At 35.6% G+C, this 24,545-nt stretch overlaps 1 protein-coding gene across 1 annotated transcript; it reads right to left on the bottom strand.

The window, feature by feature from the left end:
- Nucleotides 1-3,137: 3,137 nt before the first annotated feature.
- Nucleotides 3,138-24,346, bottom strand: LOC6638749 (tetraspanin-18). Its single transcript, XM_002062251.4, has 7 exons — nt 24,213-24,346; nt 23,441-23,628; nt 8,226-8,352; nt 7,731-7,829; nt 6,370-6,498; nt 3,417-3,776; nt 3,138-3,342 (listed from the first exon to the last, which is right to left on the bottom strand). The coding sequence occupies exons 3-7, from the start codon at nt 8,289-8,291 to the stop codon at nt 3,193-3,195; spliced, it is 804 nt and encodes a 267-aa protein (XP_002062287.1). The 5' UTR covers nt 8,292-8,352; nt 23,441-23,628; nt 24,213-24,346; the 3' UTR covers nt 3,138-3,192.
- Between the last annotated feature and the right edge of the window lie 199 nt (nt 24,347-24,545).

The raw sequence follows: 24,545 nt of genomic DNA, 5'->3' as shown, positions 1-24,545 counted from the left end.
TTACATAAAAATAAAGAAGCAACGACAAAAATGCCTGCAAAAAGTTTGTGTACGGAAATCATTGGGAATTCGTGGGGAGCTCATTTTATAAAGCTTTTCAATTCAAAAAGGGCGCCAAAATTTTGTGGACAAACAAAAGCTGAATGCTTTTATCGTCGTGCTCTTTCTGTATGGGCCAAATGCATGCCATCTCATTCTTCTTGGTTAAAAGAAAAACCCATTAACGCCATCTATCAGTCAACATGCGCAAATTTTTCATGTAACTGCTGTGTTTTACGGGATGACTGAATAGAAGTGAATCTCTACATTTTAAGATATCAATGTAAACATATTGAGAAAATTTCCTTAGAGAAGCAATTTCTCTTCTTCAGTTTCTTGGCTGGCCATCTAAAAATTAATGGACTTTTATATAAAATTTCCATTTCAGGCCCTATATATCTTATAATCCATAAAAACTGTAAGTTTCTGACTAAAATGGCAACACATGCAAATCTATTATAGCACGTAATGAATACATTCAAAAGCTCAAACGAGTCATTTGAGTTTTTGAAAGGTTTTTCCACCCACTTTACTCGTTTGAACTAGTTAATAATCCAAAGTTGTTGACTCTACTTTTTTGTCAATGAATACAATTGATTAAATAACTAATAGTATTTTTATTAGAACTTTGACTTCTCCTGCCCATATGTAACTTGCTCATTTGAAACAATTTCAAGAAACTTCCCATAGACGAAACCGAATAAATTAATTATCAACTGAAATTATTCTGAATATGAAATATGTTTAAGTATTCATACCAGTGTGTTGGGTCGCTTGTGAGTGAGTGAACAAAATTGAACGATTCTCTTTCAGTATTGTTTTGTGATTTACTCACTTGATCACTCGGTGGCAGTAACTTTTCGAGTATTTATTAGTTCAACTCCAGAAACAAGTGAATGATTGAGTTCGACCAGAACGTTAACTCTTCTATTTATTTAATTCTATTCTATTCAGCCTCATTCACAAGCAATTTTATGGAAATGAATGTCTTCAATGGCGGATTGAATATGTTCATACAGTTTTCTAATATTCAAATGGTTTTATATTGTTTCTAAAGTCACAAACTGAATCAAGTAAGTAACTGAGCTTAGTTTCTCTATCAAATCCAAGATGAGCAAAATTTCCATTCCAAATCTGAGATTTTGTCTATGAAACTGGTTTAACTTCGATATCCAAAAAGGATTTTCCCTCCAAATTCATGTTTTTATCTTCCCGTTTCAGATTTCCCAACGCAACGCTAAATTTGCCACTGTGCCAATCGATTTAAAAAGAGATTCGATTCGTTAAATTAATTCACTTAGACAATTTTTAAAAATTAAAATGACATTTGGAATAAGTTTCTTTATTTATTTGAATTACTTTTTCTTTCACGTTCAGAAATGTACATTTTAAATATCTTTTATCGACTTGTTTTTTGTTGTTTACGTTTATTTTTACTTTCTTTTATTTTCTTGTGTTATGCTTTGTTTCTCTTTTGTTTTTTATTTTTTAATCTTTTTTTTTTTTGGTTATTTTTCGTTTTTTTAAATGTTTTTTTTTGTTTTCTCACTATTTTTGTGTTTTGTTTTCAAAAAATTTTCCATATTCAAGTAATCTAGAGACATACATACGCGTTTTTGGGTGTGTGTGTGTGTGTATATATATATGTATATATAATAATAATAATAATAATATTTATGCATTATAGATATAATAATATATGTATATATAGAATTCAAAAAATGTACAACATTTATTTTTAACAAAAAGGTTTCATTTTTTTTTTCAATTTTTCTCTGGGAATGCAACAAGACGACGAAAATTATATTTTTTCCTTAGTTTTTGCCTTCGCCGTCTGGCTACTCCTGTGTGTTTGTGTGTTTTTGTAGTTAAAAACTCGAAGATAGCAAAAAAACAACTAAACTTAAAACTTAAACATATATATTCATATGTTTCGCTTATCAACTAATACACATACTAAGTAGTACAATTTCAATGTTTCAAAAGTCGTGTCTTGTGTTTTTTCATTTATTTTAATCTTTAAAGTTTTTTATGTTGTTTTTTTTTTCTCGTTTTTCTTGGTGCATTTTTTAAAGTTTTGTATGCCTTCCATTTTGTTAAAAAATTTCTAAAAAACAAAAAAAAAAACCGCTATGAGCTTGATTTTTTCTCTTTTCAATGTGTGATGTCTTTGAGTGGAATGCTCTTTGCTTTATTTAAAAACAAAAAACAAAAAAAAAAAAAGAGATTATTAACAATTATATATTATATATGTCTATATATATCGACATATATATGCATATATATATGTGTATGTGTTTTTTTTTTGTATATATAGTAGAATACTACTTAAAAACTAAAAAACTGCTATCAAAACAGATTACTTTCATTCACAAATAAATATGCATTGTAGTTTGTTGTTTCGTTTTTGTTTCATAAAATTTGCCTTTTAGCGATATATTAGTCTATATACCGATTATATATATATATATCTGTGTCTCTCTGTCATAAAGCTGGTTGCTTGTTGTGAGACACGATAATTCATTGAGCAATTTCTCATTGTTGTGGTTGGTGTTATTGCTATTTATGTGGTTGTTGTTGTATATCCTTGAATATTAATCCATGCTTGAATGCGTATGTGTGTGTCTGTGTGTGTGTGTAATTCTTATGTTTAGTTTTAGAGCTGTAAGAATGCGTATGCATGTGTTTTTTTCTTATTTCTTTTGTTTTGGTTGTCGTAGAAGATTCTCTCCTTAAAATGCAGAGTACATAATTTGTATATTGTATAATTTCTATTTTGTATTTTGTTTTATTTTCTTTTTTGTTTTCTTTTTGTTAGCTTGAGCACGTCTTGGTGTTCGGTAGGAGTGAATTCTCATTTGGAAATTGGCGGGGGACTTGGAGGGGGTTTGGGGGGAACTGGCTTAAATAGCGTTGTATATCCTTTGCATTCTCCACAACGTTTTCTCTCTCATTTCTTCGTCTTCGTCTTCTTTGTCCTTTTTTTTTCACTGTTTTTGGCTGTTTCTGTTTCTGTTTCGTTCTCCTTCTCTACATTTTTCTTTCAATTATTATTTAAATTTCTTTCTTTTGCCTGATTTTTGGCTACTTTCTTTCTCTTTCATTTCATTTAATTTTTTGATTGATTCATTCCTCGGTTTGCTTTGGGGTCATTTACAGACGCATATCGTTGTATTTGGCAAATGCTTTGCACAGCGCAAAGGCTAAGATAATCAAGATCAAGTGGACGATTCCAACAACAATCACGGCAATGATCAGTTCACGTTGAGCAATCAACCAATCGGCGAATACCTCGTAGCAGCCCTGTTAGAAGTCAATCAAAAAGGATATTTAGTTTGGGTTCAAAAAAGAAGAGGTTATTACTTGTGGGGACTTGCCTTCTTGTAGTAACTGTTGCTGTCACTGGGATTGGTCACACAGTCCTCGTCGCGTGGCAACAATTTGCTCACTTCCTTCAGCATGCAGCAGGCCTCCGGAATGGTGCGGTTCCCCTTGCTGGCTTGCCACGCCGCCGAGGCATCAAAGTCATGGTAGTCGTTGATGCCGCAGCAACCGAAGTTGCTCATCAACTGATTCCACATCAATGAGGTGGCATCGACATTCTCACCAATCGAATAGCTTGTGATTGTTGTCTGCAGGAAGTTTTTGCTCTCCGAGCGGACCTTATCCTTATAGAAGGCGGCCAATCCACCGGCGACGATTTCAGCAATCAAAAGTAATATCAAAAATGTTCCATACTGGCCAAAAAACAAAAAGGAGATGCAAAAGGGAATAACAAAAATTAGATTGCGTATACGCCACCGTCTCTGCAGATGACCCAATTTGATGAGGCTCTCTCTCTATCTCTTTCTCTATGAGTGTGTGTGTGTGTGCGTTGCATAAAAAATCTATGCATTTGACCCTGAGCTAAATGTGCATGCTGCTTGGTGGTGAGTTTTGTTCTCTCTATGGTTTTTGTGTTGGATGGAGCTGCTATGCATTGCTTCTACTGATGCTCCTCCTCCTCCTCCCACTAGGTGGGTATGTATGTACATATATATATGCTGAAGGTCATTTGGCAAAGTAACTTGCATGTTTTCTAAAAGCTTTTGTGGTTTTCATTCTTCTCTCTTATTTTGGCCTAAAGCTGCTAATGTTGTCGCTGCTGCTGCGGCTGCTGCTCAGATGCGTTGGCCTGATAAAGTGTCATGGCACATGGAGACTGAGCTTGGGGTCTTGGGGTTTGGAGCAGGAACTGCTAAATGGAACTGCTACTTGCTGGTTTCTTTCTGTTTCTGTTGTTGTTGCGGTAGTTACGCCTGGCAGCATTTCATGAAGACTTATAGACCATGGATAAATGCGAGGGTGCAAATGTATCTGTCAGCTTCAAGTGATGCATGTTCCTTGCCATTAGATCTCAGGAGCATCAATCTCTCTATCTCTCTCTCTTGTCCTATTCAAAATCAAAGTTTCTTGCCTTCTTCCATTTTGAAAGTAATTTTTGGTTTTTATATCTGCACTCGAAATCAAATCAATGCTAAGACATTTTGGCCATATCAAGTGCCTTGTGTATGTGTCTAAAAGACCTTGAGATGCTAGCTTACTAGTTTTTGGGTTAAATTGTTGCCCTTGCGAAAATAAAACAATTTAACAATGTGTTTAACTGAAATTTGTTTCGCTTCACATGCAAGTCGCGTGTATTGAAGCAAAAGGTGACAGCAATTCACCTGTTTGCTGCTGCTGCTGCTGCAGCAATTAAATTGACCAAGCCCAGTTTGTTTACCATTAAGTATTGCTAGCTATCTCTATATACACATATATACATATGTATATATGGGCAAGTCTGCTCAAGAGAGGAAATGTAATGAAAAACTTGTAAATAATGCAGGTAAATGTGATAAACCTTTTATTAATTGTACACTCTCTCTCTCTCTCTCTTGCTCTCTCTCTCTGTCTAACTCTTTCTCTGCAATGCCAACCTTAATCATAGAAAGTCCACTAAGGTTGGGCCCTGGGCCACTTGATGTATATATGTAAATTATCTTTTGGCTGCCTTGAAGTGGCATTTTGCTGTCTGTGTGCTGGAGAAATTACGATTCCAATCACAAAACATTATCGGTTATATATATGTACATACATATATACAAAGTGAAGGGCTTGTCATTGCTCTACAAGAAAAATGCCCATGTGAGGGTTGCCTCACGACACTTGAAACACGTTTGGAGAGAGACTCATGAAAAATGCCCAAAATGGAAAATGAAAATAAATACAAACAGTCCAACAATCCATCCATAGGTAAATGCTAAACACAGGTCTGGTTGTGCACACTCGTGCCGGCTGGTTGGTTGGCTGACTTTAGCATTACTAATTAATTCCTTGCATAACTACTCCTATAGAAGAGAAATGAAATCGAGGTCTTTCAGTTATCAACGATCGTCTACAAACTCGGAAAAGTTTTTTCCATTCAATTTGTCTATTTCAGTTAAGCTTAAACTTGTTCTTATCATTGCTGGGTAATTGAATGTTTTAGTCTCAATTCAGCAGATTCAATTATATATACAGATAAGAGGAAGAACAGAGAAAGCTCTAAAAAACTATGCGAACTTAGAATATTATATATTCCAAACTCTTCTATTCTAAAAGAAGTATAATGAACTAAAAGGCTTCCAGAGTTTGCTCATTTCTTTTTGTTTGAAACAAATTTAGTTAATGATTTGTCATCATCTTCATTAAGTATAAGACTAAAGTATAGTTTTGCTTGGTGTTTGGTCTAAAGTATTTATCAGTTTACTTAGGGACCAATATTATGCTTTCAACTTGTACAGTTTTGTCTTTCATTATGTTTAAGTCTCACCTCATAGTCCGGCCCTGCCTAAGTATGTACAGTAACTATTTATATATACATATACAAAAAACTATATAAATATATGTAGATATATATGAAAAAAAAAGATGCCCACTTTATGTGCATTAAACTTTCTCTCAACAATTTCGTGGTTTTCCAGCTAAAAAAGTCAAAGCCAGAGAAAAAAGAAATATGCAAACAACAATTGACCAAAAAAAAAGTGCTTCAAGGTGTCGGTAAATGTTTCTGCCCCTCTCTTTAACTTTTTTATAGGCTCATGATGAGATTATGCGACCTGCCCGCAGCCTCCTCATTGAAAGTTGCAATAACAATTTCCCAGCATTTACACATTTACACATTTAATGGATGATAATGACGACGACGATGATGATGATGATGCAAGGCTCAACAATTTTGTCTCTCGATTGCATTGATTGCATTCTCGAGATGATGATAGATATATGTACATATATATGTATGAATGTATGTGTGTATAGAAAACTTACCGTCGATAGCAGACAGCGGGACTCTCGCATGGCACCCAAATAGCCCAAGAAGCTCATAAAGAACATGATGGCTCCAATGACGAGAAGCACATAGGCCAGTTGCTCTATGACCTGAGGTTGTGTAAATTTCTAAAAAAGAATCGAATGTAATAAAATGTCATCAAGTAAAGTAAAAACATATCTTCTCTGTCCACAGTGGCGTATACTTAATTAACCTTTACCCTGACTGGCTGGAAAAGTATTTTACTTCACTTTACTTGTAATTTAATTATGATTGGGAAAAAAAAGACATTGTTCTACATATATGCCTAATTGGCGTAGGCAAATTTTTATAAAAAAAACTACAAAAATGTCTCAAAAATTTAAAATAAAGTTCATTGACCAAACCAGAGAAGAACATCAAGCGGAAATGGTAATGCAAAAGGTTAAAGTTTGTCAATTAGGTTTTTATCATCATGTTTTTATCATGATGTGTGGGTTGGCTTGATGTTTCCTCTCTCTGTCCAGTCCTAGATGAGCCTGCAATTAGTGTTCTGTTGATATGAAACATGCACGGTTTTCATTTTCTGTTTTGTTAGTCACTTTAAACTTTTATCGACTCAATTTTTAGTTAACATGCAAACTCTTCAAACGAAACTTAGTCACAACGATATGGAAAGCCAGGGATGGATGGCAATCGCTTAATCGTATTATCTATTATCAGAAATGGTATACTAAAAGCTTTTCCCTAGTTTTTTGTTTTTTAATTAAGGTTTAATTTATTAAATATTGCTCAGTTTGAAATTCTTCTGTAGATTTCTGCAGATTTTTACCTTGATCTTCATGAAATTTCACACGTGAAAGAATGTTTGCTTAAGGGCACTTCGAGGGCGTTGTAGAATATAAGTTTTTGAATGTATATGGTTTCCATTTGAAGGTCTACTATGAGAAACTCTACCCTCTCTATCGTTTGGAATTGATGGAATAATCTTCGCCCTTTTGCTTCAGTTGTCATCGGGTTGGCATGTGCATTGTGCACTTTGATTAGTGGTTAGTTACTTTTATTATTTACACTGAACAGCCCCGTCGACTTTAGTTGTCATTATATTTTTACGGGAGGGTCAATTAGAGCATTTTTGCCCCCAGCCCGTTGGCTAATGTCAATAGACTGCCATGCAATTTATGGGGTGGTTTTTTATTTTTTTTTTTTTAGAGTAAAAGAAAGTTATAATGTATACGCCACTGTGTCAATTATAATTGAATAGCATACTATACTATATATAGATTGGTTGCCTTGATTGGATTTTCTTTTTGGGGTGAAAAATCAGGTTTTTTAAGGGTTGCACTTTCACTTGTAGCCTGGCAAACAGGTGGACACTTACCTCAATGTTATCGCTCTCGACCAGCTTGAGGAGAGCAATCAGCGAGTGCTTGTCCACGGCCAGCCATAGTCCAACGCCGAATATGATTGTGCCTAGTACCTGGTAAACAGAAACAACAACAAGAAAACATGAGCTAAGTACACGGCATGCAAAGTCAGCATGATGATGATGATGATGATGACGATTATGTTTGATTGCATTTGTTGTTGCTGTTGCTGCTGATGATGATGACGACAACGCTGGGGATAAAGTCAATGAACCGCTGCTGAAATGTTGAAAAACTGCGCATGCGCAGAGATTTGCTTGATTGACTGCATCGGCATCGGCATCGGCAACAACAGCAGCAGCGACCGCGCCTTCCCAGGCAACAAAGTGGCAAACGAAGCATTGCAAATGCCACAACGAATAGAGGAGATTGCCACGCATCTAGCCATTTGTTGCATATCTAGTGGCAAGCGAGGGGAAAGGGAGGGGTGTTGGGTTGGGGATACTTACAAAAAATATAAAATTAAATATGCAAAGCAAATACTTTGCACACCAAACTCCACAATCAAAGACCATTTTCGATGTTTTCGAAATTTTGACGGCTTTTGCTGCTTCACGAGCTGCTCACAATTGTTAACTGTAACGAAAAGAAGAAGAAAAACAAACAAAATGTTTATTTAATTTAGAAAACAATTTTCATTAATTATTTCAAGTGTCACACACACACACAAACACAGAAGTCCAATAGAAAGCGGTACAAAAAATTGTACCCAGAAGTGGCCCAAAAACAAATTACAAGAGAAAATCATTTTCTAAGCAAGTAAAGTCAACCAACCATACAAGGAATTCTCTTATCAACTTATGTGTAATACGTGCCCCGTGTCTAACAAATTAACATGTAAAGCATTTCGTTATGAATTCAGTGAATGATTCACAGAACTGGAAATGAGAGTAAGTCTGGAGTATGAGTACGAGAAGTGCATCAGCATCCGATATATGTAGATATATCATCAGTTAAGCCTCATTTATTTTACCTACAAGCTATAATTCTAAACTCTATTACATCTATTCATCATTCGCTCAAGTGGACAAGCATCTCATATATTTCGATATTTAGTGGACTGAAATAGCTTTCCTGTGGTTTCTCTCTTAACTTGGCCCTCAAGAAAGCCAACATTCTTACAAATTGTTTAGTTTTGAAGTTAAAATTAAGCTGGTTTTTTATAATTTGATGGCTTTAGATGGCACTTTTCTTTTCAGTTGCCAGTTGTAGGCTAACTGACTACTGGTTTTTTATTTTCCAAAAACAAATACCAATACACATAAAAATAAATGTAAAAATCTGGTTATTTGGGTAAGCATACAAACACACACATAGGCACACACACAAACAATGTCACGAGCTATTGAAGTTTCAAAAGTAGAGCACTCTGCGCTGCTGTCGGCTGGTTCTGTTACCAATTCTGTTGCCAACTGCTACAGCGGGCCAACATATTCCTGGCCAACTTATGTATGTACATACATATATATTTTTTTTTTCGTTTGCTCTCCCTCGAAACACTTTTGAGTGGCAAAAAGCTGCTGCTGCTATTCCCTATTTCTTGTTGTGGCCTCCTCAGCTGCCAGTTCTAATGATGTTTTGGCACAAATGTAATTGCGCACACACACACAGACACACAGAGGTACGTATGTATGTACACCCACAAGACTTACTTGAATGCAAAATGTTTTTAAAGGCTTATGTTGTCACACACACACAGACATACACACACATATATGTATATAGTACATCCGACTTGGCAAAAAAAAAAAGAAAACAAAAAGTTCATCATATCTACAACAAAAATTGCTTAATTGCTTTTTCCATTGTTTAAAGTTTTAATAAGCATAAAACTTGTTGTTTTAGGCTTTATAAAAGTTTGTTTAAATTCTGTCTAAACTCTCCAACTTCAGTCAGCCACCTTCCCCTCCTCCTGCTCAGTTTCCTGTCGGAAACTTAGAACATTGAATTTCGCAATGCGAAAACAAAAAGTGATAACGATTTGAATGTTCTCAAATTAATAGTTAAGCATCAATTTCACACTCAGAACAATGAAAATTATCTCAATCAAACAAGAGAAATGAAAGTTAGCTTCATGTAATTTAACTTCTTCATCAAAAGAATAAATTAACTGCCTCTATATGTATGTATATTCTTAACCCATATCAAGTAAATGGGTCTCAAATGCCTTTGGTATACATACATACATAAGCAAAAGCCACGCCCTTTTTGTAAATACCTTCATTAAATATTTTATTGCCAGTACTTTTAGGCACAAGAGAGAAAAGGCAAAAGACTTCAATTACAATTTCAATGAGTTCTCTGCTTGGCCAATGCAAAAAGAGTCAGTCAAAAGTTTGTCTATTTGTTTGGCCATTTACTTGAACATTTTACAATGGTTAACTTTTTTAGTAAACTATTCAATTATGCCATTGAGGTAGGTAAGAGGTCCAAAGCTTTAATTACCGCATCATATATAAGTTAGTAGCAAAGCTTCCTAGCCAACATTGCCGCCCACTAAGCTGATGTTGCCATATGCCACATTTAAAATTCAAAAGCTTGCCATTAGCACACAGACACACAAAGACTGGGACACACACACACCCATGAATATTGTAAATACATGTAAGTAAAATCTTCTAATTAACTTTCAAGTGGCTCATGGAAAATATTAGCACATTTCGCCAACTCAACATAATGTCTGTTCTCTTCCCCTTTCCCCTTTATCAGCATATTATAAACTCAAACATCAACTTGCCAGATATCGTGATTACTTATACCATATACATACATATATGTGTACATACTGTCTGTATATAAGCTACAAAACTCAAATATCAAATGCCAGACAATTTTAATTGCCTCTCTGTCTCTGAAGACTAATTAAACTAAACTCTCTGCCCCATTGTCAATGTAAAATACATCAATATTAAAGCCAATCGATGTAACCGAACCAAACAGAGACAAATAATTTATAATTTCAACTTGATATAAGAGCATTAACTGCTGAAATTGAAATTGATCACATCAAACTGTGAGGGAAAGTGCACTAAGTTGTTCATTCGATATGTTTTTGAAACAATTTGATACAAACATCTCACTATTTCGGCCAAGTTTAAGAGCTGTTTTGACTTGGATCAATCAATAGCTTTTTGTACTTTCAAATGTTTAATTGGAGTACAAAATAAAAAAAATTCTAAAGTCATATAAAGTTAATCTATTTGTAGTTTCATTAGACTATAACTTGAGAGGAATTTTCCAATCTAATCCTTTCATTTTTGCATTTGATTTTATATATAAACATTCTATTCTGTTTAACTTAGTTATCGTATAATCTGTATCTATATCTATATTCTTCTCATTTGCATATACAAATCTACTAAATTGAACTTTGTAATATTGAATTAACTTTTTATATGAAAAAATATAAATATTTTTAACTGTGCATATTTATAATTTCGTATGGCAAATAAAATTTATATATATATACAATTTATATATCATATTTGTGACTGTGTGTGAGTGTGTGTGTGTATAATAAACAATTCAATATAATTATATATGCAGCGATATACGAAAACCGCAAAATAAATTGCAAATTTATGGCTAACAAGCGGCTGCGGCTTTGGCTTTAGCTTTGGCTCTATCTCTCTGTTTGGGTTGTTTTTGTTGTTGTTGTTGTTTGAAGCATTTGTTTATTATTTGCGTAATTAAATGCCTGTATATAACTCTCTGCTGGTTTCTTCTCTCCCTGAACAATAGAAAGTTGAATGGGATGGATGCTGTTTGGCTATATGTCTCTGTGTCTGTGTCTGTACAATGAATGCAATGCACTTTTTGGCGGCAGTGATTAAAAATTTTCTATTACAATGATGGGGCAGAAAAAGGAAATGCGAGCGAGTCTGAGAAGTAAAGTTGCCACTTGTAACTGAAAAATGGGTTAAAGAAAGTCGTAACTTGTATTAATTAAAAAACAAAACGCAATAGGTTGAAAGGCAAGAAAAAACAAAACAAAACAAAAACAAAAAAAAAGGTATTTGCTTTTCCTCTTTGCCATGGCCTATGGACTCGAGAAGTTCAACTTTAACTTTGTCATGGAGTCGTGTCTCATAAAATCGAGTTTTTCCTTCACTTGTTGTAAAAATGCTTTCTTTTGGCCTCTGTGGTTCAATTCTTGTTCTTCAATTGCACAACAAATACACACACAGAGATAGAGAGAGAAAGAGAGAGAGAGAAGAGAGACAGAGAGACTCAACGCACTTGTCACGTTCATCTGCCTTGGCTAGAGAATTTAGAAATTGTATTTATTGCCAATGCTTTCTAGTTTCCGATATTTCTCTCTTCCTTTTTTACAACTTTTCTTGATTTGATTTGTAAGCGAAACAAAGTAGGAAAGGGCGTGAGATGGAGAAAGGGTGGGAGAGGAGGGAGAAGATAGAAGCATAGATGATGAAAAATTGTTGTAATGGCAATAATAGTTATAGCAGTTGACTGGAAACCAAAAGTGCCACAGTTTACCTTCTCACATTCTCGCCATCTTCCTCCTTCTCTTCGCCTTCTTTCAACTAAGCGTGAGAAATTGAGATTAAGATGAAGATTCTTCTTCCTCATCGCCTTCTTGTTCTTCTACATCTTACCTCTAAAGTGGCCTCCTCTCTCTCTCTCTCTCTCTCTCTCTCTCTCTTTGGCTTAGTCTTAGTTGACTGAGAAATTGTGGCTGTGGTAATTAAATTATAGACAAGTAATAAGCCGCAATTGGGTCACAGAGTTTTCGGTTAGCAAGTAGTTAGATGAGCCTTGTTCTCACAGCACTTAAATGCAGGTGGGTGGGCACACACACACACACACACACACCTCACCCCCTGTCTATGTGTGTGTGTGTGTAAAAGGGGAGATTTTTGTTCTAGTCCTTGCTGGGATTTCAATTGTGGGAAGAGCTACTTAGTTCGAGTAAATATACCCGCATATACCAGAATTATGTGGGCGGCTTAATTCAGAAAATTCAGAAAAAATGTTCCACTCATCTAGTCTAAGGAATAATAAAGCGATTAAACGGCACTTCATGAAATAATTTTCAATTATGTAAATGAGAACATGCAGCGAGGTGTTGCAACTAACTAACAGCATTTACTTGATGAGAAAACTACAAAAATTGATTGGGAATAACTTCCAAATCAATTCAAAATAGAAGCAGAAAAAACCATTTGACTTTGATAACTTTGATTAACAAGAATTTGCCACTTTGATTACAAAATTTAACAACTAACTTATTCCAAAGGAACACTTTTTACTTATTTATTCTATTAATCTGCCAATTTACTTTTTAATATAATAAACTCTTGTCTAATTCATATATAAGTATAAGACAACAAACTAATTTGTTATCCACTTAAAAAGCTTTTAAACAATCTTAAATAAGCCAAAAGAAATGTCTGATACAATATCATGAAATTCGAATCTTTTTTCAAATGATCCGTTTTTCTTTTTTTTACCATTTTCGCATTTGATTTATATTCAATCGTTTACAAATTGCATATCTCCCCAGTAAAGTATCAAAAAACCGCATTTTTTTTAGGTGACATTTTGAAATTTTTAATAAGCAAACATATCTTATCATGGCAAACAGCACAAAAGGTTGTAAAAAAAAACCGAAAAAAGACAGAAATTGATTAAAAATTTTATCATCTCGCACACAGATGTTGCATTTCGACGACCTTCTCGACCCCTCTCCCTCTCTGTCTGCCTCTCTCTCCCCCATAAACTTGTATTTGAAACAAGAAAATTTACATTTAATCCCTTGCAAAATAAGCTTAGTTAATTTATTAGCCATTGTCTCTCTCGAAATTGAAATCAAAAAAAACGACAACATTTTTTTTATATATTTATAATAAAAATGGTTGCAAAAACAAAAAACAGATGACAAAATTGACTTTAAAACCGAACTTATCCAACTGGTCCTTAACTCATTTAATTGAGAGAGAAATATATAGCGCAACATTTTGTTTAAAGGTTGTTGTTGTTGTTTGTTGCTGTTGTTGCTGTTGTGGTTGATTTTTTGGGTGGTTTTTGTTTTTGTTTTGTAGTCACCGCACGAGCCACACACAATCAATTTATTTATAAATTTTTGCTTAATTAATGCAAATACAAAGCAAAGAAACAAGACAATAACAACAACAACAACAACAGCAACAACGCGCAAAAAGAAGAAGCTAAAAACAAAATGAAGCCATGCAAATAAAGTTTGTTAACTTTATCGAAACGACATTGTTTAAAGTGATTTGCATAAAAAATTATTTGGCGTTTTTTCGGGTCTTTTTTTTTGTTAGGGAATAAAAGGAGCTGCTTGCGTTTACTTAGCTGAAATTCAATTTAATTTATTGAATTAACAGACCACGCCCCTTTTTTGAACTTAATTTCCATAGACAGTTAAGTGGTCTTAGTCAATTAAAGTGTTATTAACTTTAGTTGAGCCAAAAATATTGTTATTGGAGAGTATTTCAAAGTCGTCTGGGGTTTTTTCTTCCTCCTTTTTGGTTGTGTGTGTGTGTGTGTTTGCATTAGACGAAAGGACGACAAAAGTTTTCTTATTAAATTCGAAACTTATAATGCCCTGTGCCTGATGCTGACAGTAAGCTAATTGAGTGTCAAAAACATAAGAGATGCGATAGAGAGAGAGAAAGAGAGAGAGACAGAGTATGTATGTCTATATGTATATGTTTGTTTGTATATATGTATTTGTCATGTCATTCAACTTTAGTTGTTGTCTTATATAATACACGTAAAGTGCGTTAATTTGACATAATTAGAGACAGACAGTCAAAAAAAAAGAGACAGAGAGAATAAAGGAGGAGAAGAAGAAGAAGAGTTGGGGGAAGCACGAGTCCAGGGCTTGAAGAGGCACCTTTGTTTGACTTTTTGGGTCAATGGTCGTTGCTTTTTTGGCCAAATGTTTGCCATGTTTCCCTGCTGTCGACTTGTCATGAAAATCTACGCCATTTGATAGTTTGCCAATTTAACACCTGACAGCATCAGGTCTCTCTCTCACTCCCTCTCTCTCCCATCCTCTGTGTCTCTTCGGGGCAGGCAACGCCCCAGCTCAGATACAGACTACAAGGAGGGAGCCAGAGGGAAGCAGAGGGAGGAGGAGTTACTTTTGGAGTGGAGTTGCTCGCCTGCTGCCAAAGTAGACAGAAAAAAAAGACACATGTCTGGCCATTTAGCAATGTTATGTGATATTTTGCGAGGGGTTTTCATTTTTTATGGCCAGATCAAAATGTTCAATAAGTTGGACTCGAAATTATTTAAGTTTTTTGATTATGACCAGAAGAAAAGTGAAACAAAAATTGAAACACAAGCAACAAAAATTGAACAATTTGTCCTAGTTTCAATTTTCAACCTACAAATTCTGCCAAGGCATCAAAAAAAAAAAAAGTAATTCACAAAAAACCCAAAACCAAAACGGAGAATTTAAGCCAAGAATATGACAGACAATGACCCAGTTAATAGTAAAAATTACTAAAAAGAAATGAAATGAGTCTCTTTCTTTTTGTTTTTTGCATAAACCTCTACTTATAGATTGCTTTGGTCCGCCTCTTCACTTCACTCCCTGCTAATTATTTTCAGCTTGAAAAGTGAAACTTTTCAGAACCAGAATTTGTTCAATGTCTTGGTTTATTGTTGCTCATTTTGCTCTACTTTATGGTTATGATTGTTGTTGTTGTTGTTATTATTGCCATTTGTTGTCTCTTTTCCATTGTGTCGGTAAAACGAGTACTCTCTGGTGGTCATAAAATATGAACGAGTTTGACATACTTGCATTTATTTAACTTAAATATTGTGATAGGCAAACTGACTGACAACTGGCAGACAGACTGACTGACCATTTTGTCTCTTCTTACATGCTTTTAAAGAGCATATTTTATTTGCTTATTTCACTTTTCATTAGTTAAATGATAAATAAACAAAACTGAAATCAAATCAAACTCAAACAACAGAGAAAAGAAAAAACTCCATTTAATTGAGCATAGTTTACAAATAATCCATGCATAATTCCAATTAAAACCCACAAAAAAACCATTACATGCCATATACATACATATGTATGTGTGTGTGTGTGTGCATGTGTATATAAATTACGCATACGCCATGTATGCGACAATTTCCTGCAAACCCAACTAAAAACATTGAGGCATATAAAATGAGAGAGAACCGCCCGCTGTCACTTCAATTCATAGCAGATGCAAATAAATTTCCATTAGAGTGTGGGCAAATCTCTACGAACAGGCAAAACAGATGCGCACAGATTATATATATGCTCATATATATGTATATATAGAGACAATCCAGACAGACATCAAATTAGAGGAATATTGGAGACAACCCAGAAACAGACTGACTAACTAACTAAGCACCTTTAGCTAGGGAGAGAGAGGGCGGGAGAGTGAGGCCTAATGAATTTACATTTTGCTGCCAGCGGGATAGCGTAAATTTTGTGTAATGAAAAATATTCACACATTAATTTCTTTACACAATTTAATTCAACTCAATTTGAAAAGATGAACAAATGCATCTATAATAAATAATAATAAAAAAAAAACTGTGCATACATATTTTTTAAATGATTTTCGCCTTTAACTTTCTTTGGCCTAACCATAAGATGCACCCAGCCAGACAGGGTGAGAGATAGTGCGAGCGAGAGGGGAGAATTGTGGATGGGGGCAAGTTCAATGCGCTTAACTTTTGTGGCTTATTTACTTTTCATCTCAACTTTCACATTCCCCAACCTTTTGGCACTTCCTTGGTACAACAATTGCCACATGGCTCGTTGGTTGGTTGGTTGGTTGGCTGACTGCTTGACTCTGGCCTCAGTGGCGTATCTAGGATCTCAATTTTTATGGGTCGTTTTTCCAATTAAGCATAAAGTTTTTCATTTCCTTTACATAAGTTTGACTTGCAATTTCCGTTTTATTTCTTTAGAATAGCAGATAAATCAAAGAAAAAATCGTATATATGTAGAGCTAAATTAGTTAAAGAAAGCAATTGGATTGATGATTGCAAAAAGTAATTATGTTTTAAAAGTTAATATTCTACTTAATTATTATTCACAAAAGTCTTCTATCATAAACAAGTGAAATTGAAGTGAAACCCTCTTCTGCGTTAAGCTAAATCAAGTATACGCCCCTGCATACAGAGAGGATAATCATATTCAGGCAACTTTTGCTGTTCATTGGCAATTATGTTGGCCATTTGCTTGTGCCTTTTTGCAATAAACGAAACGAAACGAAACGAAACGAAATTGCAATCAATGCACAAACGCAATGCATAAAAAGACCAAAATGCATATGCATAGTTTCGATATTTTGTTGCAAGAGTCTCTCCTCCTTCCACCCCACATATCCCACACTCCCCAATCCACAAGAGGAGGAGGAGGAGGAGGAGGGGTTACACCACCATGATAAAGTGAAAAAAACAAAAGAAAAAATGTGATATATAGCCAGCAAAGTGTGTGTGTGTGTGTGAGTGTGGGTGAGAGTAACTAAGTAAAACTAAATCTGTGTGTAAATTTATGTGGGAAGTTTTGCCCCTAATGCAACTTAAGCCATATAGATGTAAAGAGATAGAGTGGGAGAGAGAAAGAGAGAGATTGACGATTTGGCCCTTTGAAATGTGGAAAAACTTATCTAATAACTGGAAGACATTTCCTCCTAACAACCATGAGAATGTGTGTGAGAGTAATGGAAAACTATGATCTATCTACCTGTTAGTAGAAGGCAAAAGATAAGGGCCAAAACACTTTTTGTTCGACACTAAAATGCAATTTCTTTATGTTAAAATTCAAAATTAGTTTTACCCTCTCTTCCTGCGCGCTTCTCTGCCCTCGAGTAATTAACATAAAGTAAACTTGGCCCTCCACTTTTCCACAATCAGCTCAATGACCACCAGCAGCAGCACCACCGCCACCAACACCACCACCAACACCACCACCAGCTGTGCATCATTGTAAAGCACTCAGTGTCTGTGTTTGTGTCTCTGCTTGTGTCTGGGCCAGTTTTTTTCCGCTTATTCGTAACACTCAATTGCATCAGCGTGCAAATATGCAACTAACTTGTTGGCAAAAGCAACAAAACAACAACAAAAAAGAGCGAGAAAAACGCCAAAGACTGCCACACATGCGCCTAGCCAAGTAAACTTAAACTATTTCGCTTTGCTTTGGTCAGTTTGGTATTTTCCATATCCTATGTAATGATCCAAACGATAAAGTTTCTTAGGCCAAACGGGCGACTTGTCTTTTGACCTCATGACTTTGTCGTCTCCTATCAAAGTTGAAAACTCAAAAACATTATTCTCAAAAGATTCTTCTCACAATTAATTAAGAGGTGCTAGATTTGGGTTCGGTTTGAGATCCAAATATCTTCTGGACAATCGGTGCATCAGTTTATGTAAGAGTAAAATCTCTAAGCAACAAGCTATAAAGGATCTAAGAGAAGTTTTCCATGATAAAGATAAAGATTTCTGCTTCTAGTTTGTTTGACTTGAGATTAAGTAGTGCGAAGACTTTGCACATAAAGGGTATTTGAATCGTTGATTCATCAGCTAAGGTTAACTTATGAAAATTTTCTTTTATTTTTCAGTGTTAATAGTTTTTGTTTTTTTTGGCTGCGGGAAATTTTGAACCGCAGGCGCACCTTGGTCTTTCTTCTGTCTGTCTGTCTGTCTGCCTACCTGTCTCTGGTGTCTGTCGCCAACGAAAACAAAATACTAAAATGTAAAAAAATTAATATGCATTGTTGCAACAGACTTTCACTTTTTTGTTCGATGGTGTGAGTGAGTGTGTTTTTCTTCACTTTTTTGAAAATCAGCTTAAAGAGGCAGCAGCAGCCGCCAACCAGCAGCGATTTGATCCCCAAAGTCACATTTCAAATTTATTTTAATTACTCAATAGTTTGGACAACCAAAGAAAGAAAGAAAGAAAAGAAGGAGGAAAATACAATAACAATAATTTCATTGTTGCTTTATTGAAACTTCCGAATTTAGCAAAAATCGAGTAGGAAGGGGGTACAAAGTGATTAAAGCTCGTTAAACGGGCAAGTGAGGTGCGTTTGGGGGGAATTCCAGTTAATTGCACTTTTTTCCAATTGCTTACCAATCTTTTTTTTGTTGCTTTCGCCTTAGTTTAAAGCGCTCAATTAAGCCCAACAACAATAATAACAGAAGGAAAAAAAAAACCAAAACCAAACCAAAGTTACGCATTTCCAATTACATAATCGTACAAATTTTTACACTAATTTTGTGTCTGTGTTTTTTTTCGCCTCCTCCCCTTCGTCCCTCCGTTTTATTTAGCTATTTGTGTCTGGGTTGATTTTCATGGCTTGCGAAAGTAAATATGTTTTTACTGCCCATTTCGATGGGCTTCCTGAACACAATGCGTTCAGCTTTTTTTAGTCATTTGAATCATTAATCATATGTGAGAGAGCAGACGCAGAGATAGAGAGAGAGAGAGAGAGAGATTAGGTGGGCGCACCTGCTGGGCATAAATGATGAAATGGTCCATAGGAAAAACTGGACTGATGATGGCGTCTGTGCCAGTATGTCAGGGGGTTAAGAGGTAATCAAAATCTATGAGAAGACGTTCTTTTATGTCTGAGAATTAACTACTTTTAGTCTACTCTTATTTAGTTTCTAGCTTTTGTTCTCTCTAAGCCCTTAAAATGTTTTATAGACAGAGAAATAGAGTCTCAGTATCTTGATATTTAAACAATAGTCGTGTTCAATTTAATTTCTCACACTTTTTTCTTATCAATAATAATTTTCTAACTTGGTTAAAACTGAAACGTTTTGGAACGATTATCAAGTATATTGAAGGGAATTACATCTCGTAGAGAGAGAGAGAAAGAGTCATAGAGCGACTTTTGAGAGATTTTTTAATTAAGTCAACTCAATGGAATGGAATGGGGAAAAAGACATTCACACAAAATGGCCAGCTAGGGATTTAGTTTAGACAATGACAAACTGCAGTGGAGAATCGATACCATTGGAATGGAAGTCAGTCATCAGTAGTTGTAGTTTGGTTTGCTTCAAACGATTAAGTATCATGTGGATATTGAAAGCCCAAGGCGGATGAGCAGTCTCCCCTCCCCACCATCTGTCTGTTGGCCGTATGTTCATCTGGCTTTCTGTTCGTTGTCCAATTGACCAGCTTAACAATTGTACTGCAAATCAAAAGCCAACAACTCGGTCTCTACTCCATTTCCGTTTGAAAGACATTTGAGAGACGACCAAAGGGGTCCGAATGCTTGGTCCGAAGGATAGAAAAAAATTCATAGAGAGTAGAAATATGTAGATAATTGGACAAGTTGATTTTAATTGCTATTAACAAGACGACCAAGACCAAGAGCACTGAACTTGAGAACCAGCGGCTGTAATTTGAGCTACAAACCAGACACCAAGAAAGTCATGTAATCCAAGCCAGCCTGTGGGAAAAGAAGGAACTAACACATGAATTGGAATGACTGACTGTGTGAGTGACTGGTGAGTGACTGGCGAGGGTGGTCCAAAATAAAAGTCCAACTCCGAGTCCAAGTCTGGACTGGACCAAGTTCGAATTACCATAAAATATGCAAGGCAACGCATGCGCAACATGGAGTAACCCGAGCGGATTGGATGGCCAATAAATGTATAAGAGATACATTTTATAGATACGGCCACTCGTTCACCTTGAATGTCATACAAAAGCCTGCTACTCCTCCTCCTCCTCCTCCCCCTCAGACCCATTGTGTTGACTGCGGTCAAGTTTAGGCCCAAAACTCAAATTTGCAGCGACAGAAGACAAAATCCATTTTGCCTTCAAATTTGGGTCATTTGATTTATATGTATATATAAATTTGTGGATATTTTATTGGCCTTTAAATGATTTCATGCTCGCTGATGCGTTCTCCTTGGCAGCAACGGATGTTTCAACAAAACTTCTTTGTGTCTGTGTGAGTTTGTTGTCTTTTTTTTTTTTTTGCACTAATTGAATTATGTTGCACATTTTGTTAAGGGAGTTGCTTACTTCTTCATGCTTGATGGATTCCTTTTTGGCCAAACTTGGAGTCAATTCACAGTTCTTTGCAACATATTTTTTGTTTTTGTTGGTTGCGGATATTTGGTAATTGAGTTATTACTTCAGTTTGGCTATTGCTTTTGGCCGTTTTGTATGTTGTGTGCATTCTGTGCTAAGCATTTGCTTCCATTGCCACTTTGGCAAAAGAAAAGTTTGCCTCCCCCCATAAAAGCTCTTTAAGTCAAGTGGTTTTTCCTCTCTCTTTGGGGGCGTTTGTACGAAAAATTAAACTGTTTCCAATTGGTTTGTCACGTATGTATGTATGTAAGGGCCAAAATGCCAACCAGCTAGTCAGTTAGAGCCATCACATTTACTGTCGACACTTTTAGCAGCAAATAGTTGGGAAAAAGTTATAATTCCATTTCCTTATCGTTTGTTCATAGCATAAATTACTTTGTTGCCTTGGAAATTGTAGTTTTTATGTGTCGACAGAATTGGATGGATGCTAACACAAAACTTTTGAACTAAATCTTAACAGTTTTCGAGCACATTAAACAAAATAGTGCCAAATGGTCTAGGAATAAACGACTTTAAAGCGTGAAATTTAAAATATTTTCCACTTAAAAAGAAATCATAAGATAACAGCGAAAAACCGCAATACATTTATGATTTAGTTTAGAAACAATGAATAATAACTTTCAAACGATTATTAAGTAAATTCATTAATCTTTAAATAACATTCAAAGTCTATAAATCGTCATCTTATAAATAAAATCTGAAGAATTTTCATATTTATCACTTACTATATTAAAAAAGAATGAATCATTAAATATTTTTTTGTGACAAATGAGTAATAAATATTTAAAATATGTTTTGGAAAACGAACAAACAAATTAAGAACAAAATTTAGATTGCAAAATTCATATATTGAAAAAGATTTTTTAAATATTTCTTTAGAGAAGTAAGTTCTATTTGTTGCAATAATCAATCATTGATACAACAAAAGGCAAACTCACGTAATGACTTCTCTTTTGGTGTTTTTTTTTTTTTAGTTTATCGCATTTCCGTATTGAGTACCAATATAATTAGTGTTTATTGTTGATTAAGAAGCAATTAATTGAAAATCAAAAGTGAATTTTGTAAAAGAACAAAAAACATGAAACTGAATTTAGACTTAGCCTCAATTTCCCTCTCTTCCAACTCCCCCCTCATCACCTCTTTTGCCGTCATACCAATAAAAATACAAGATTTGTGGGGTCTCTCGCAATAAACAATTCTTCTTGCTTCTTATTGGTTTTCCTGATAAACTTGTTCGGCAGCAGCAGCAACAGCAACAGCAGCAGCGGACAGGTTGCTAAGCAGAAACAATGCCAAAAGGGGAGAGGGGGGAAGTCGGTAGAGTTGGGGGAACCGAGACAAGTCAGCATGTTTTCAAGATCAAAAAAGCGAATGGTGGCGGAACAGAAAAAGAAATTGCACACGAGAAACAACAACAATAACAAAAATAAAAGACCAAAGAATAGCAAGACCAAGAGAAAAATGAATTGTAACTTTACCAGAACTCCGCACATTATATACCCCAATATGAAAAGATATGCCCACTATAATAGCCATGTCAATTCAATTTCTCTATAGTGTTGATATAACTTGACTTAACTCAAAACAATTTGTAGAAATTTTAAATATATTTAGCTAGTAAGTAATAAATAATTATGCTGTAATGTAAATAAGAACTTTAAGTTTATAAATATCTATAGAGAAACATTTAGAAAGCAATTTTTAAACATTTTTGAAGCCTGTTGGATGTTTACAATTTATTTGATATCTTTCTTCAGAATCAGAGTTAATATATACTCTTACTTTCGTTTTCAAATAGATTTTCTCAGTCACAAAGATGAAAGAATATTTTAGCATCTTTACGTTTGATCAAAATTTAAGTATCTATACTAACAACAAGTATGGCGAGGGACAAACCTTTGGCTCAAGTGGGCACAACCCATTTGCATGTAAGGGTATAATGAAAAGAGAACTGCAAATGGGCTGCGGAAGTATTTTGGCGAACCTTTCACTGACTGCAAGCAAGAGTCAAGCGGAATGGAAAAAAGGAGAAAAAAAAGAGTGGGAAAGAGGGAGAGAGAAGAAAAAAAAGCCAAATACAAGGTAGAAATATGTGATAAACATAAAGAAATGCCGCGCATAATGAAAAAGTGGCACAGATGCCGTAGCCAGCCACAAAAGCAACGGTACAACAAGGAGCAAAACACACACGGACACACACACACATACACGCACACAGAAAGGGAGAGGGAGAGGCAGAGAGAGTAGCATCAGCAATCAGCCCAAAAGGAGGCAACGACGCAAAAAAAAAATAAGAAGAAGAAGCAAGTGCGTGGTATCCAAAAGAAGCTGCAGGAGAAGGGGGTGAAGATTGAATTGGATGGATGGATGGAAAGCACTACAAAACACCCCTTCTCCCCTCCCCAAGGGCGTGGGCGTTGGTGGGCTAGTGGTGGGAAAAAAAAGGAAGCACTGGGAGCACAGAAGAGCAGAGGGCATCCCCTGGCCTTTTGATTTATGCGCACAAACACACACACACACACACACACTCACATAAAAAAAAGGAAAACTAAAAGTTTAACTTACCTGTAAAATATTGGCACGTTTTATATTGTTGATGTTGGTTCTTGTTGTCGTTGTTGTTGTTGCTTTTTGTTGCTTTTTTTGTTGTTGTTTGTTATTTGCCAGTGAGCGGGCACGATGAGGGCTTATTAATAATTTAGGAGCACACGGGATTACGGGAATTCGTCCTTGCTGCTTCGTCAATAAATCAACTGCAATGATTTTGGGGAATATAAGACAATTTTTCGTTGTTTTTTTTATGTTGTGTGTGTTTGCTTTGTTTTTAGCGTTTTGTTTGCGTTTTTTGGTCGTTTTTGGTGCTTGCTTGGAAAATGTATTGAAAAATGTATAAAATGGTAAATAATTGGAACACTGTTTTGATTGAGCGCGCGCAAAAAAAAAAAAAATAGAAGAAACATGGAAAAAAAACAACAAAAAATTATACACAAAATCAAAAAACACACACACACACACACACACACACAGAGACACACCAAACACTCTCACACAGAGCAAAAAAAGGCAGATAAAACGAGATACATAGAGACGCACCGAGAGCTGGGAGCTGAGAGAAATTTTATGTGTGTTCTGTGTGTGTGGGTGCGGATATAAAACTCTGTGCATGTGTGTGTGTGTGTGTTTTAGGCTCCCCAGGCTTAGCCAGAGAGAGAGAGAGAGGCACACACTATCCAGGCACCGCCATGCAATGGACTCAAATTCTTCAATTCTCTAATATAGAATCTCAGCAGCAGCCTCAGCAGCTATACGTGTGTGTGTTTGTGTAGCAAAACTTTACCGTAACGCTCAACGAGATGCTACTGCGACTTCGACTGCGACTGCGACTACCGAACTACCGATGGCTACGAATGGCGACTGATAACTGACGACTGGCGACCTAACGACTTCTTCTTTGGGCCCGTGCTTACGAACTGAAAACAGAAACTGAGCTGAGCTGAGCTGGAAAGCAAGCTCTCACACACACTCACACACAGAGAGAGATAGAGACGCTGCCGCTTCACCAATACCCATGCAAGTTTTGGAGCTGGCTGAAAGCTTCTCTGTTACAAACAACTTGTAACTTGGCTGCTGGTGGGGAGCTTTACTTATCGAGTATTCCAACCCCTTGTTA

The sequence above is a fragment of the Drosophila willistoni genome (assembly GCF_018902025.1).
Source record: "Drosophila willistoni isolate 14030-0811.24 chromosome XR unlocalized genomic scaffold, UCI_dwil_1.1 Seg144, whole genome shotgun sequence".
Taxonomy (NCBI): Eukaryota; Metazoa; Arthropoda; class Insecta; order Diptera; family Drosophilidae; genus Drosophila; species Drosophila willistoni.
The sequence above is the reverse complement of the archived record's forward strand: the minus strand, read 5'-3'. Positions and strand labels throughout refer to the sequence as shown.